The sequence below is a fragment of the Cetorhinus maximus genome, chromosome 5 (assembly GCF_964194155.1).
Source record: "Cetorhinus maximus chromosome 5, sCetMax3.hap1.1, whole genome shotgun sequence".
NCBI classification, from domain to species: Eukaryota; Metazoa; Chordata; class Chondrichthyes; order Lamniformes; family Cetorhinidae; genus Cetorhinus; species Cetorhinus maximus.
The window spans coordinates 147,985,881-147,999,832 of record NC_135883.1 but is presented as its reverse complement, the minus strand read 5'-3'; the positions used below and the strand labels follow the sequence as shown (position 1 = coordinate 147,999,832).

Sequence of the window (13,952 nt, the reverse complement as noted above, 5' to 3'; positions counted from 1 at the left end):
TCCCAGCCTCTGACTTGGAGCCACAGTATTTATGTGGCTGGTCCAGTTCAGTTTCTGGTCAATGGTAACCCCAAGGTGTTGATAATGGGGTGGGGGGGGTGTGGTTACCATTGGCCAGAAACTGAACTGGGCCAGCCAGATAAATACTGAGGCCATTGAATGTCAAAGTGAGGTGGTTAGACTCTCTCGTTAGGTATGGTCATTGCCTGGCACTTATGTGCCACAGATATTATTTGCCCCTTATCAGATTTAGCCCAAGCCTGAATGTTGCCCAGGTCTTGCTGCACATGGGGTATCTGAGGAACTCCGAATGGTACTGCATACTATGCAATCATGAGTGAACATCCCCAATTTTTACCTGATGTTGGAGATATAGTCATTGATGAAGCAGCTGAAGATGTTTGGGCCTAGGACACTACCCTGAAGTACTGGAGCTGAGATGATTGACCTTCAAAAACCACAACCATCTTCCTTTGTACTAGGTATGACTCCAACCCAGCAGAGAGATTTCCCCCTGATTCCCATTGGCTCCAGTTTTGCTAGGGCTCCTTGATGCCACATACTGTCAAGTGCAGCCTTGATGTCAAGGGCAGTCACTCTCCCCTTACTTCTGGAGTTCAGCTCTTTTGCCCATGCATGGACCAAGGCTGTAAAGAGGTCAGGAGCTGAGTGGCCCCGGTGAAACCAAAACAGAGCTTCAGTGAGCAGGTTATTTCTAAGTAAGTGCCACATGATAGCACTGTCGTCAACCCCTTCCTTAACTTTACTGATGATTGAGAGTAGACCGATGGGGCAGTAATTGACAGGGTTGGATTTGTCCTGCTTTTTTGTGGACATGACAATTTTCCACATTGCCGAGTAGATGCCAGTGTTGTAGCTGAACTGGAACAGCTTGGCTAGGGGCATGGCTAGTTCTGGAGCACAAGACTTCAGTACTATTGCTGAAGAGTTATCAGGACACATAGCCTTTGTAGTATCCAGTGGCTTGAGCCGTTTCTTGACGTCACCTGGAGTGAATCAAATTGGGGACCTCATGAGGAGGCTGAGATAGATCATCCACTTAGCACTTCTAGCTGAAGATGGTTGCAAATGCTTCAGCCTTGTTTTTTGCATTGATGTGCTGGGCACCCCCATCATTGAGCAAGGGGGTATATAGGAACAGGAGGAGGCCATTCGACCTGTCAAGCTTGCTCCGCCATTCAATTTGATCATGGCTGATCATCTACCTCAATGCGCCTTCCCGCACTATCCCCATATCCCTTGATGTCATTGGTCACCAAAAATCTATTGATTTCTGCCTTGAACATGCTGAACGATTGAGCTTCCACAGCGCTCTGGGGTAGAGAATTCCAAAGATTCACCACCTTCTGAGTGAAGAAATTCCTCCTTATCTCGGTCTTAAATGGCCTGCGCCTTATCCTGGGACTGTGTTCCCTGGTTCTGGACTCACCAGCCAGGGTTAACATCTTATCTACATCCACCCTGTAAGAAATTTGTAAGTTTCAATGAGATCACCGTTCATTCTTTAAAACTGTAGGAAATTCTTTGGTAGAAAGAAATGAGAAGGCAGAGTGTTTCTTAAATGGTGAGAGGCTGGGAAGTGTGGGTGTCCAAAGGGACCTGGTTGTCCTTGTTCATGAGTGTCCTTGTTCATGTGGTGAACTCTGTTGCACTCCTTCCATGGCAAGTATATCCTCCCTTAGATAAGGGAACCAAAACTATGCACAATACTCCAGGTGATGTCTTACCAAGGCTTTATATAACATTGTTACTTCTGTACATCCCCTCGCGATGAAAGCCAACATACCATTTGCCTCCTAATTGCTTGCTGTATATGCAAGCAGCCCACTTGGCACCCCACCTACAAAAATTCATTCCCTCTACCACTGATGCACAGTGTCAGCAGTGTGTACCATCTACAAGATGTACTGCAGGAACTCACCAAGCCTCCTTAGACAGCACCTTCCAAACCCATGACCACTACCATCTTGAAGGACAAGGACAGCAGATAGATGGGAACACCACCATCTACAAGTTCCCCTCCAAGCCACTCACCATCCTGCCATTCCTTCAGTGTCACTGGGTCAAAATCCTGGAACTCCCTCCCTAACAGCACTGTGGGTGTATCTATACCACATGGACTGCAGTGGTTCAAGAAGGCAGCTCACTACCACCTTCTCAAGGGCAATTAGGGATGGGTAATAAATGTTGGCCTAGCCAGTGACACCCACATCCCACAAATGAACAAAAAAAAAATAAGGACCCAGTCTCTTCCATGTCTCCTCAAAAGACAAACCCACCATCCCAGGGATTAATGTGGTGAACTTCTATTGCACTTCTTTTATGGCAAATATATCCTTCCTTAGATAAGGGGACCAAAATTGTGCACAGGTGATGTCTCACCAAGGCTCTTTACAGCTGCAGCAAGATATCCTTACTTCTGTGCTCAAACCCCCTCGCAATGAAGGCCAACATACCATTTACCTTCCTAATTGCTTGCTGCACCTCTATGCTCGCTTTTAGTGACTCATGAACAAGGACACCCAGGTCCCTTTGGACATCCACACCTCCCAACCTCTCACCATTTAAGAAATACTCTGCCTCCTTGTTTTTTCTAACAAAGTGAATAACTTCACACTTATTCACATTATATTTCAACTGCCATGTTCAGCCCATTCACTTAGCCTGGCCAATTCCTCTTGAAGCATCCTCCTCACAACTTGCGTTCCCACCCAGTTTGGTGTGATCCACAAATTTGGAAATATTACAATTGGTTCCCACACCCAAATCATTTAATTATATTGTGAACAGCTGTGGACCTAGCACTGATCCTTGCAGCAGCTGTGGCTCAGTTCATAGCACCCTCGCCTTTGAATCAGAGAGTTGTGGGTTCATGTCCCACTCCTGGAAACCAAGAACTGTGATTGTACTCAAAAGAGTTGCAATCTGTGACTGTTGATAACTCGAAAGAGTATCCCACTAGTAACAACCTGTCATCCTGAGAATGATCCGTGTATTCCTCTCCTCTGCTTTCTGTCTGTTAACCAGTTCTGGATCCATCCTAGTATATTTCCCCCAATCCCTTACGCTCTAATTTTATTTACTAACCTTTTATGTGAGACCTTATCAAAAGCCTTCCAAAAATACAAATACACCACATCCACTGTTGACTCCTCCCAATTTTACCATTCTTTTCTAAATGTCCACTTATCACATTCTTTACATTAGATTCTAACATTTTCCCTCCTCCTGACGTCAGACTGACATGGCTGTAGTTCTCCATTCTCCCTCTTCCTCCCTTGAATAATGGGGTTATATTTGCTACTTTCCAGTTTGCAGGAGTCTTTCCAGAATTGATAGAATTTTGAAAGATAACCACCAATGCGTCCACTATCTCCCTCGCCACCTCTTTCAGCACTCTGGGATGAAGCTCATCTGGTCCAGGGGATTTATCAACCTTCAATCCAGTTAACTTTTCAAGTACTACCTCTTTACTCATACTAATTTCTTTCAGTTTCTCAGTTTCACAAGTCCCTTGGTTTCCTAGTATTTCTGTGAGTTTTCTATATCTTTTTCCGTGAAGACAGACATAAGTAACTGTTTAGCTTCTCCGCCATTTCCCTGTTCTCCACTATAAATTCTCCTGCCCCCACCAGTAACGGGCCGACATTTGCCCAAGCTAGTCGTTTCCTTTTCACCTATCTTCATAAGATTTTACAGTCCATCTTTGTGTTCCTCGCTAGTTTGCATTCATATTCTTTTTTCCGTTTCTTGATCAATTTCTTGGTCATCCTTTGCTGGGTTCTAAATTACCCCCAATCCTCATGCTTCACACTTTTTCTGGCATCTTTATAAGCTACTTCCTTTAATGTAATACAATCTTTAACTTCTTTGTTTAACCACAGTTGATTTACCTTCCCCTTTGCATGTTTGTGCCTCAGAGCAATGTATATCTGTTGTAGATCATGTAGTATTTCTTTAAATACTAGCCATTGCCCATCTACCATCAAATCTTTCAATGTATGTTCCCAATCCACCATAGCCAACTTGTCCCTCATACTTTCATAGTTTCCTTTCTTCAGATTTAAGAATGAACTATATTGCATTTAAACTTAATGCAAAAATCTATCATATTATGGTCACTATTTCCCAAAGGCTCCTTTGCAGCAAGGTTATTAATTATCTCTCTCTCATTATACAAAACTAAATCCAAAATAGCCTGACCCATAGTTGGCTCCTCAACATACTGCTCCAGAAACCCGTCTCATACAAACTCCAGGAATTCATCCTCCACAGCATTAGTGCTGATTTGGTTAACCCAGTCTATGTGTAAATTGATGTCGCCCAATATTACTGTATTATCCACATTACATGCATCTCTAATTTCCAGATTTATACCGTGCCCTCCACGACCACTACAGTTTGGTGGCCTATAAACAACTCCCACCAATGTCTGCTGGCCCTTGCTGTTTCTCAGCTCCACCCAAACTGATTGTACATCTTGATCCTTCGATCTAAGATCGTCTCTTAACAATGCCCTGATCCTGTCCCTATTAAATGGGTGCTACCCCACCTACTTTTCCTTTTTGCCTTTTCCTCCGAAATACTGAATATCCTTGGACATTCTATTCCCAATCTTGGTCACCCTGTAGCCACGCCTCCGTAATGACAATTAAATCATACCTATTTGCCTCAACTTGTGCATTCAAATCATCAGCCTTTATCCAAATGCTACATGCATTCAGATAGAGTGCCTTTAACTCTACTTTTTTAACTTTGTTCTGTATTCTGATTATATTCGATGCTTGACTATACTTTACCTGTCTTCCATTTCTGCTTTCTACTTTTCTACTTCCCTTTACCAGTTTTGCTGCCCTTGAAGCTGAACTCCCTCTCAGGTTCCCACACCCCCCGACCAATCTAGTTTAAAACCTCCCTGACAGCACTGGCGAATCTCCCTAGGAGGCTGTTAGTCCTGGACCTACTAGGGTGTAACCCGTCCATTTTGTACAAGTCCCACCTGCCCAGACCTAGTCCCAATGCCTCAGAAATCTGGTGCCCTCCCTCCTACACCAGTACTCCAGCCAATTTTCAATCTGTCAATTATCCTTTTTCTATGCTCACTAACACGTAGGACTGGAAATAATCCTGAGATTGCTGCTTTAGAGTCCCTGCTTTTCAACCTCCTTTCTAGCTCCCTGAAATCTGCTTCTAGGACCTCATCACCATTGCTACTTAAGTCATTGATACCAACGTGGACCATGACCTCTGGCTGTTCACCCTTCCTCAGAAGAATGCCCTGCAGCTGCTCCATGACATCCTTGACCCTGACACCATACAAAAAGTAAGAGAGTAGTTAAAGTAAACATTGGTCCCTTAGAAGCAGAGACAGGAGGAATTATCATGGCAAATGAGGAAATGGCAAAGGGAGGCGTTGAGTAAATATTTTTTGTCTGTCTTCACAGTAGAAGACACAAGTTCCATTCCAGAAATAGACGATAACCGATAACCTAAGGGCTAAAAAGAATGAGGAAATTGGGGAAGTTAATATCAGCAGAGATAAAGTATTAGAGAAACTTAAGGGACTAAAATCTGGCAAATCCCCAGGACCTGATGGCCTACAATCTAAGGTTCTAAAAGAGCTAGCTGTAGTGGATGTGCTAGTTATGATTTTCCAAAATTCCTTATTGGGAATGGTCCCATCAGATTGGAAGTTGGTAAAAGTTATTCCGTTTTTCAAGAAAACAGAGAGAAAGAAAACAGTGAACTACAGGCAGGTTAGCCTAACATCAGTTGTTGTGAAAATTAAGGAAATATTAACAATTCACTTGAAGAAGCATAGCATGATTAGAACAAGCCAGCATAGTTTTACTAAAAAGAAATCCTGTTTTTGACTAATTTATTTTGAGTTTTTTGAGGATGTAACTAGTAGAGTAGATAAAGGGGAACCAAAGAAGTAGTATACCTGGATTTCCAAAAGGCATTGTTAAGGTGCTGCATAAAAGGTTAATGGGCAGTATAAGGGCTCATGGATTTGGAGTCATATATTAACATGGTTAGAGGATTGGTAATTGGATAGAAAACAAAGTGGGCATAAGCAGGGCTTTTTCAAGTTGGCAGGCAATGAATAGTGGAGTGTCGCAAGGATCAATGCTGGGGCCTCAGCTATTTACAATCTATATTAATGACTTAGACGAAGAGGCAGAGAATATTGTATCTAAGTTTGCTGATGATACCAAGCTAGGTGGAAAGGTAAGCTATAGGGAGGATACAGAGAGGCTGCAAAGAGACATAGATAGGTTAGGTGTGTGGGCAACAAGATGGCAGATGGTGTTTGATATAGGGAACTGTAAAGTTATTCACTTTGGTCGTAAGAGCAGAATTTTTTTTTAAGAAGTGTGGAATTTGTAAGTGTTGATGTTCAAAGAGACTTGGGTGTGCTTGTACAAGTAATGCAGAAAGTTAGTATGCAGGTGCAGCAAGCAATTAGGAAGGCAAATTGCAATATTGGCCTTTATTGTAAAGGAATTAGAGTAAAAGAAAAAAGTGTCTTGCTACAGTCATAGAGGGTTTTGGTGAGACTGCATCTGGAATAGTGCATGCAGTTTTGGTCTCCACGTTTAAGAAAGGATATTTGCATTGGAAGTGGTACAGCAAATATTCACTAAATTGGTACCTGGGATGAGGGAGTTGCCTCATGATGAGAGGCTGTGTAAATAGGGCCTATATTCTCTGGAGTTAAGAATGAGAGATGATCTGATTGAAACATACAAGATTCTGAAGGGGCATTGAGAGAGAGTTTCCACTGGTCAGGGAATCGAAAACCCTGGGGCTAAGTGTCAAGATAAGGCGCCGATCATTTAGGACTGAGCTGAGGAGAAATTACTTCACTTAAAGGGTTGTGAATCTTTGGAATTCTCTATCCCCGAAGGTTGTGGATGCTCCATTGTTGAAAACATTTCAAGCTGGGATAGACGTATTTTTGGTGTCTCAGGGAATTAAGGAATATGGGGAGTGGCTAAGAAAATGGAGTTAAAACCCAAGATCAGCCATGATCGTATTGAATGACGGAACAGGCTTGATGGACCGTGTGGTCTACTCCTGTCCCTATTTCTTGTGTTCTTGTGGTAGAGTGAGGGACATGCCGAGCCATGTAGTTCAGATTGTGGTTGAATACGGTTTTGCTGCTGGGATGACCTGCACTGCTTCATGGATGCCCAGATCTGTTCTGAATCTATCCAATTTAGCACAGTGTTTTTTTAAAAAATTCTTTCATGGGATATAGGCATTGCTGGCAAGGCCAGCATTTGTTGCCTATCCCATTGTCCTTAAACTGAGTGGATTGCTAGGCCATTCCAGAGGACAGTTAATCACATTGCTGCGGGTCTGGATTCACATGTAGACCAGACCGGGTAAGGACAGCAGGTTTTCTTTCCTACAGCACATGAGTGAAACAGAAGGGTTTTACAACAATCTTGTAGTTTCGTAGTCACCAGTACAGAGACTAGTTTTTAGTTCCAGAACTGTTAATTAATTGACTTTAAATTCCACCAGTACTGTGGTGGGATTTGAGCTTGTTTCCCCAAACCATTTGTCAGGGCCTCTAGGTTAGTAGTCCAGTTCCATTACAACGACCTCACCATCTTCCACTTTTCCCAAGTTTGCCCTGATGCCATGAGACTTCATGGCGTCCCAGGGCCACTCCCTCTGACTGTATACCATTCTGTTGCTACCGCTGATGGGTCTGTCCTAGCAGAGGGACAGGTCTTACCCAAGAAAGGTGATAGAGGAGCTATAAGCTATGGTTCTGTGAATATGACTGTCAGGCTATTCCTTGACTAGGCAGTGTGACAGCTCTGTCAATTTTGTTGTGTCTGAATCCGATCCCTTATACTTTTTCATACTGGTTTTGTACAGATGGGAGATTTGTTCGGCCATTTCAGGGTGCGATTAAGAATCAGCCACATTGCTGAGAGTCTGGAGTCACATATAGACCAGACTGGGTAAGGACAGCAGGTTCCCCCTTAAGGACATCAGTGAACTAGATGGGTTTTCATGACAATTTGGTAGTTATGTGACCACCATTACTGTCGTCAGATTTTTATTCCAGCTTTATTTAATTAATTGAACTTAAGCTCAAGAAGTGGTACTTGTATCTCTCTGTGTTGATGATAACATGTTTTACTCCATTGTCTTTCCTTGTAGCATGGGAGTAATTTGATAGGCATGTCTGACCTGAATGTCCCAGACCAGCTGTACCAATATATGGTAGGAGGACACAGACGTGCCCAACCTGGAATTCACAGAGAGAAGCACAAATCACCCAGTTACCAAATCAAGGTCTGCATTTCCATTTCATTATTCAGTTGTGTTGATGTACGATATTCACAAATGTTACAAAGCCCGAAGGACAGTTTTACATTGTGGCTTCAGAGTTTCTATGTCAAACTCATGAATAATGAAGTCTATAGAATTTTACAGCACAAAGGGAGGCCTTCCAACTCACCCCGCTTCCCCCAGCTCTCTGAAAGAGCTGCCTACTTTGTCCCATTCATTTCCTGCCCTTTCCCAACTTATTTTTGTTTCTTCAAATATTTATCTACTTCCCTTTTTTTCCCAAAGCTGTTGTGGATTCTATTTTCCACCAACACTTCTGGGAGAGCATTCCATGTCTGTAGTAATAAATGCTCAGAGTGAATCACTTTCTTCTAACTTCCCCTTTTTTCATTCTGGTGACGACCTGAAGTTCATCTTCTAGTTCCCAATCTGCTGGCCAATGGAAATGATTTTCCCAATGTATCTTTTCAAAACCCTGTACAAGATGGTCAGATCTCCTCTTAACCCTTTTCGCTGTAAAGGGTGGAGCCCAGTTTCTCTAACCACTATTTATCATCAAAGTGTCTCATTCTTCAGGTCACTTTTGCAGGCCTCCTCTGCAGCCATTCCATCACATTGGCGCTGCTCAGCTCAAATCTGGTCCCAATGCAATGAGCCAATGATCTGCACGGGTTTAGCATTATCTCTTTGGTTTTCTACCCTAATGCTGTTTTTAAAAATACTATAATTCTGTACATTGCATATTTTACTGCTTGTCTTCTCTCTTTTAAAGATATGTGTATCCAAACCCTTGAGTCACTCTACTCTACTTTTAAAGTTTGGTGTTGGAGAGGAAAATTGCTGCATTAGGGCTAGATTTTGTTTTTAATGGTTCTGAAGAGGCTGATTGTAATTCTTCTCTTTGACAGGAAGGGGACACTGTGAATGTGGATGTTACATGCCCTGGAGCTACGCTGGCTTTAGCCTTGCTTTATCTGAAAACGAACAACCGGTATGGTAAAATAGAGATAAAATGCTCAGCTAAGCAAAGGCGTGGGGTTGCTTGGATAGTGCATAGTGGGCAGCTTAATTTAAATTATTTTCAAAGGAGTTAACGCATAGTGATAAACCGCCACCACAACAACAACAACTTTCATTTATATAGCTCCTTAAAGATTGTACAACATCCCAAGGTACTTCACAGGAGTGTACGAACATACAAAATAGGAGCATAAGTGGTCCATTCGGTCCCCCATGCCTGCTCCACTATTCAATAAGATAATAGCTGATCTATTTGTGTTTCAAATTCCACATTCCCAACTATCCCCAATAACCTTAGATTCTTGTTAGGTAAGAAAATTAATCCACCTCTGCTTAAAATATATTCAATGATCCCGCCTCCACCACCATGCTGACTCTTCACAATTACCTTGAGTTTCTCTAAGTGCCCTGCCATAAGCTCTTTAATGATTGACTCTTAACTCCTTCCCACAACAGACGTCAAGCTAACTGGCCTATAGTTTCCCGTTTTCTGCCTCCCTCCCTTCTTGAATAGAGGGGTTCTATTTGCTACATTCCAGTTTGATGGAACCTTTCCAGAATCTAGGGAATTTTGGAAGATTCACACCAAAGCATCTACTCTCTCATTAGCCACCTCTTTGAAGATCCTAGGATGAAGTCCATCAGGACCCAGAGCTTGTCAACCCGCAGCTCCTTCAGTTTGCTCAGTACCGTTTCCCTAGTGATTGTAATTTCATCAAGTCCCTCTCTCCCTTCCACCTCCTGATTTACAGCTATTACTGGAATGTTTTTTGTTTCTTCCATAGTGAAGACAGGAGCAAAATATTTGTTTGTTTCATCTGCCATTTCCTTATTATCTCCTATTAACTCCCCATTGTCACTGTCTAGAAGACCAACACTCACTTTATTTACTCTTTTCCTTTTTAAATACCTGTAGAAACTCTGTGTGAACAAACAAATTTGACACAAAGTCCCATAAGGTGACATGTCTTCCTTCTTCCTTAACTGAGGTTTCTCCCCCACTGTAGTTGACAGGGCCCTCAACCATGTATGACCTGTTTCCCGCGTCTCTGCCCTCACACCTTTGTCTCCCTCCCAGAACCATGATAGGTACCTGTCCTCACTTTTCACCCCACCAGCCTCCACATTTAAAGGATCATCCTCCACATTTAAAGGATCATCCTCCGCTATTTCCACCAACTCCAGTATGATGCCACCACCAAACACATCTTCCCCTCACCTCCTTGTCAGTATTCCGTAGGGACCGTTCCCTCCGGGATACCCTGGTTCACTCCTCCATCACCCCCAACACCTCATCCCCTTTCCATGTTGCCTTCCCATGCAATTGCAGAAGGTGGAACACTTTGCCCTTTTACCTCCTCCCTCCTCACCGTCCAAGGCCGCAAACACTCCTTTCAGATGAAGCAGTGCTTCACTTGCACCTCATCCAATTTGGTCCATTACTTTCGCTGCTCCCAATATGGTGGTCTCTACATTGGGGACACTAAATGCAGACTGAGTGACCGCTTTGCGGAACACCTCCGGTCTGTCCACTAGCATGATCCAGACCTTCCTGTCGCTTGCCATTTCAACACATCATCCTGCTCTCATGCCAACATGTCCGTCTTTTGCCTGCTGCAGTGTTCCAGTGAAGCCCAATGCAAACTGGAGGAACAGCACCTCATCTTCCAATTAGACACTTTACAGCCTTCCAGACTTAACATTGAGTTCAACAACTTCAGACCATGAACTCTTTCCTCTATCCTCACCCTTTTTTTAAACCCTTTTATTCCACATTCATTTTTATTTTTTATCCACTTATTTCTATTTTTATTCGTTTATCCATGGTTTTATCCCATTTTCTATCCTTTTTTTCCCCACCATTGCCCCCTCCCCCCACCCCACCCCCAAAAGGCCATTTGATACTTGTTCATGTTGTTTTTCTCAGAGTACTGGCTCTTGCTCTGTTATTATCACATTCTGCTTTCTTACCTTTGCCACTATTAGCACCTTTTTTAGCCCTTATCACTACCATTAACACTCCTTTTGCCCTTTAGTTCATGACATCTTTGTCAATCTCTCCTTTATCCTCACTTATTGCTGGCCTCCTTCACCCCCTTAAACAGTATAAATTTAATCACATTTCCATTTCTCTTCAGCCCTGAAGAAGGGTCATACGGACTCGAAACGTTAACTCCGTTTCTCTCTCCACAGATGCTGCTAGACCTGCTGAGTTTTTCCAGCATTTTCTGACTTTGCCTCAGATTTCCAGCATCTTCAGTATTTTGCTTTTATCTCAGAAGGGGATGTTGGGACAGATGACCAAAACCTTGGTCAAAGCAGCGGGAGTTAAGGTGCATTTTAAAGGCAGGGGGCGAACCAGGCTCTATTGAATGTATGTTGATGCTATTTAAATGCAAAGCAATTATCTCAGAGTAACCTAATTACTGTCAAAGTAAATTGTAAAATGGAATAAGAAATTTTCTGATCCTGCAGCAGGAAGCAGAAGTGAGTAGTCAATTTTCGCATTACTTAATCTTAAACAACTATCTTCTTATGAAGAATGAGTCCAGTCTGGCAAGAAAAGTTAATGTCATTTCCGTGGTGTATTGTTGAGATGTGTGGTTTCAGCCTGAAAGGGAGAAAATTAACGACATTGAAGGAGGCTATTCAGCCCATCATATCTGTGCTAGCTTAAAAAGAGTAATCCAACAACATCCCACTTTTCGACTCTTGGTCTGTTGCCTTTATGTTATTGCTGGCTAGGCCAGCATTCGTTGCCTGTCCCGAATCTCCCCTGAGAAGGTGGTGTTGAGCCTTGAATCACTGCAGCCCATGTGCTGTAAGTAGATTCACAGTGCTGTTAGGAAGTGAGTCCCAGGATTTTGACCCAGTGATAGTGAAGGAACAGTGATATAGTTCCAGGTCAAAATGGTGTGCGGTTTGGGGGGGAGCTTGCAGATGGGGGTGTTTCCATGCATCTGCTGCCCCTTGTCCTTCTTGTTGTTGGGGGCGCAGGTTTGGAAGGTGTTGTCAAAGGCATTTTGGCAAGTTCCTGCAGTGCATCTTGTAGATGGTACACTATAAGATGCTGCCACTGTACATTGGTGGGGGATGGAATGGAGTGAATGTTGAAGGTAGTGGATGGGGTTTCAATCAAATGGGCTGCTTTCTCCTGGATGCTATTGAGCTTCTTGGATGTTGGAGCCACATTCGTCCAGGCAAGTGGAGAGTATTCCTTGAAACTCCTGGCTTGTGCTTTGTAGATGTTGGACAGTCTTTAAGCAGCCAAGAAGTGTTAACATGTTGCAGAATTCCCAGCCTCTGACCTGTTGTTTCAGCCATAATATTTATGTGGCTGGCCCAGTTCAGTTCCAGGTCAAGCATAAGCATCCCTGGATGTTGATAGGATCATCAGAACATTGGAACAGGAGTAAGCCTTTCATCCTGTCAAGCCTGCTCCGCCATTCAATTAGATCATGGCTGATCATCTATATCAATGCCCCTTTCTCACACTATCTCCATATCCTTTGATGTCATTAGTCTCCGGAAATCTATCAATTTCTGTCTTGAACATGCTCAGTGATGGAGCTTCCACAGCCCTCTGGCATATAGAATTCCAAAGATTCACCACCCTCTGAGTGAAGAAATCCCTCCTCATCTCATTCTTAAATGGCCTACTCCTTATCCTGAGATTATGTCCTCTGATTTTAGACTCCCCAGCCAGAAGAAACATCTTATCTATATCCACCGTAACATACCCTGTACGAATTTTGTAAGTTTCAGTGAGGTAACTCTCATTCTTCAGAACTCTAGGGAATACAGATCCAGTCTGCCCAATCTCTCCTCATAAGACAATCCCATCATCCCAGGGATTAATCTTCTGAACCTCCGTTGCACTCCCTCTATGGCAAGTCTATCCCTCCATAGATAAGGGGACACGATACTCCAGGCGAGGTCTCACTCAGGCTCTTTACAACTGCAGCAAGACATCTTCATTCCTGTGCTCAAATCCCTTTACGATGAAGGCCAACATACAATTTGCCATTCTAACTGCACCTGCATGCTAACTTTTAGTGACTCATGAACAAGGACACCCAGGTACCTTCGGACACCCACACTTCCCAAACTCTCACTATTGAAGAAATACTCTGCCGCCTTGTTTCTTCTACCAAAGTGAATAACTTCACACTAATTCGCATTATATTCCATTTGCCATGTTATAGCCCATTCACTTAGCCTGACCAAGCCCTCTTGAAACCTCCTTGCATCCTCCTCAAAACTTACATTCCCACCCACTTTGGTGTCATCAGCAATTTTGGAAATATTGCAATTGGTCCCCACACCCAAATGGTTTATATAGATTGTGAACAGCTGTGGACCTAGCACTGATCTTTGCTGTACCCAACTAGTAACAGACTGCCATTCTGAGAACGATTGGTTTATACTTACTGTCTCTTTTCTGTCTCTTAACCAATTCTCAATCCATATTAGTGTATTTCCCCCAGTCCCGTGTGCTCTAATTTTATTTACTATCAAAAGTCTTCTGAAAATCCAACTACACCACATCCACTGGTTCTTCTCTATTTATGATACAAGCAATAACCTCAAAAAAA

The 13,952-nt window shown here is 43.0% G+C and overlaps 1 protein-coding gene across 4 annotated transcripts in view; it reads left to right on the top strand.

The window, feature by feature from the left end:
* Positions 1 to 13,952, top strand: part of anapc1 (anaphase promoting complex subunit 1) — a 222,829-nt gene that overhangs the window by 120,580 nt on the left and 88,297 nt on the right. For all 4 annotated transcript variants that reach the window (XM_078542651.1, XM_078542649.1, XM_078542650.1 and 1 more), the window contains 2 exons: positions 8,206 to 8,340; positions 9,246 to 9,328. In XM_078542651.1, the coding sequence (XP_078398777.1) occupies positions 8,206 to 8,340; positions 9,246 to 9,328 (218 nt within the window). The remainder of the gene's footprint in view (positions 1 to 8,205; positions 8,341 to 9,245; positions 9,329 to 13,952) is intronic.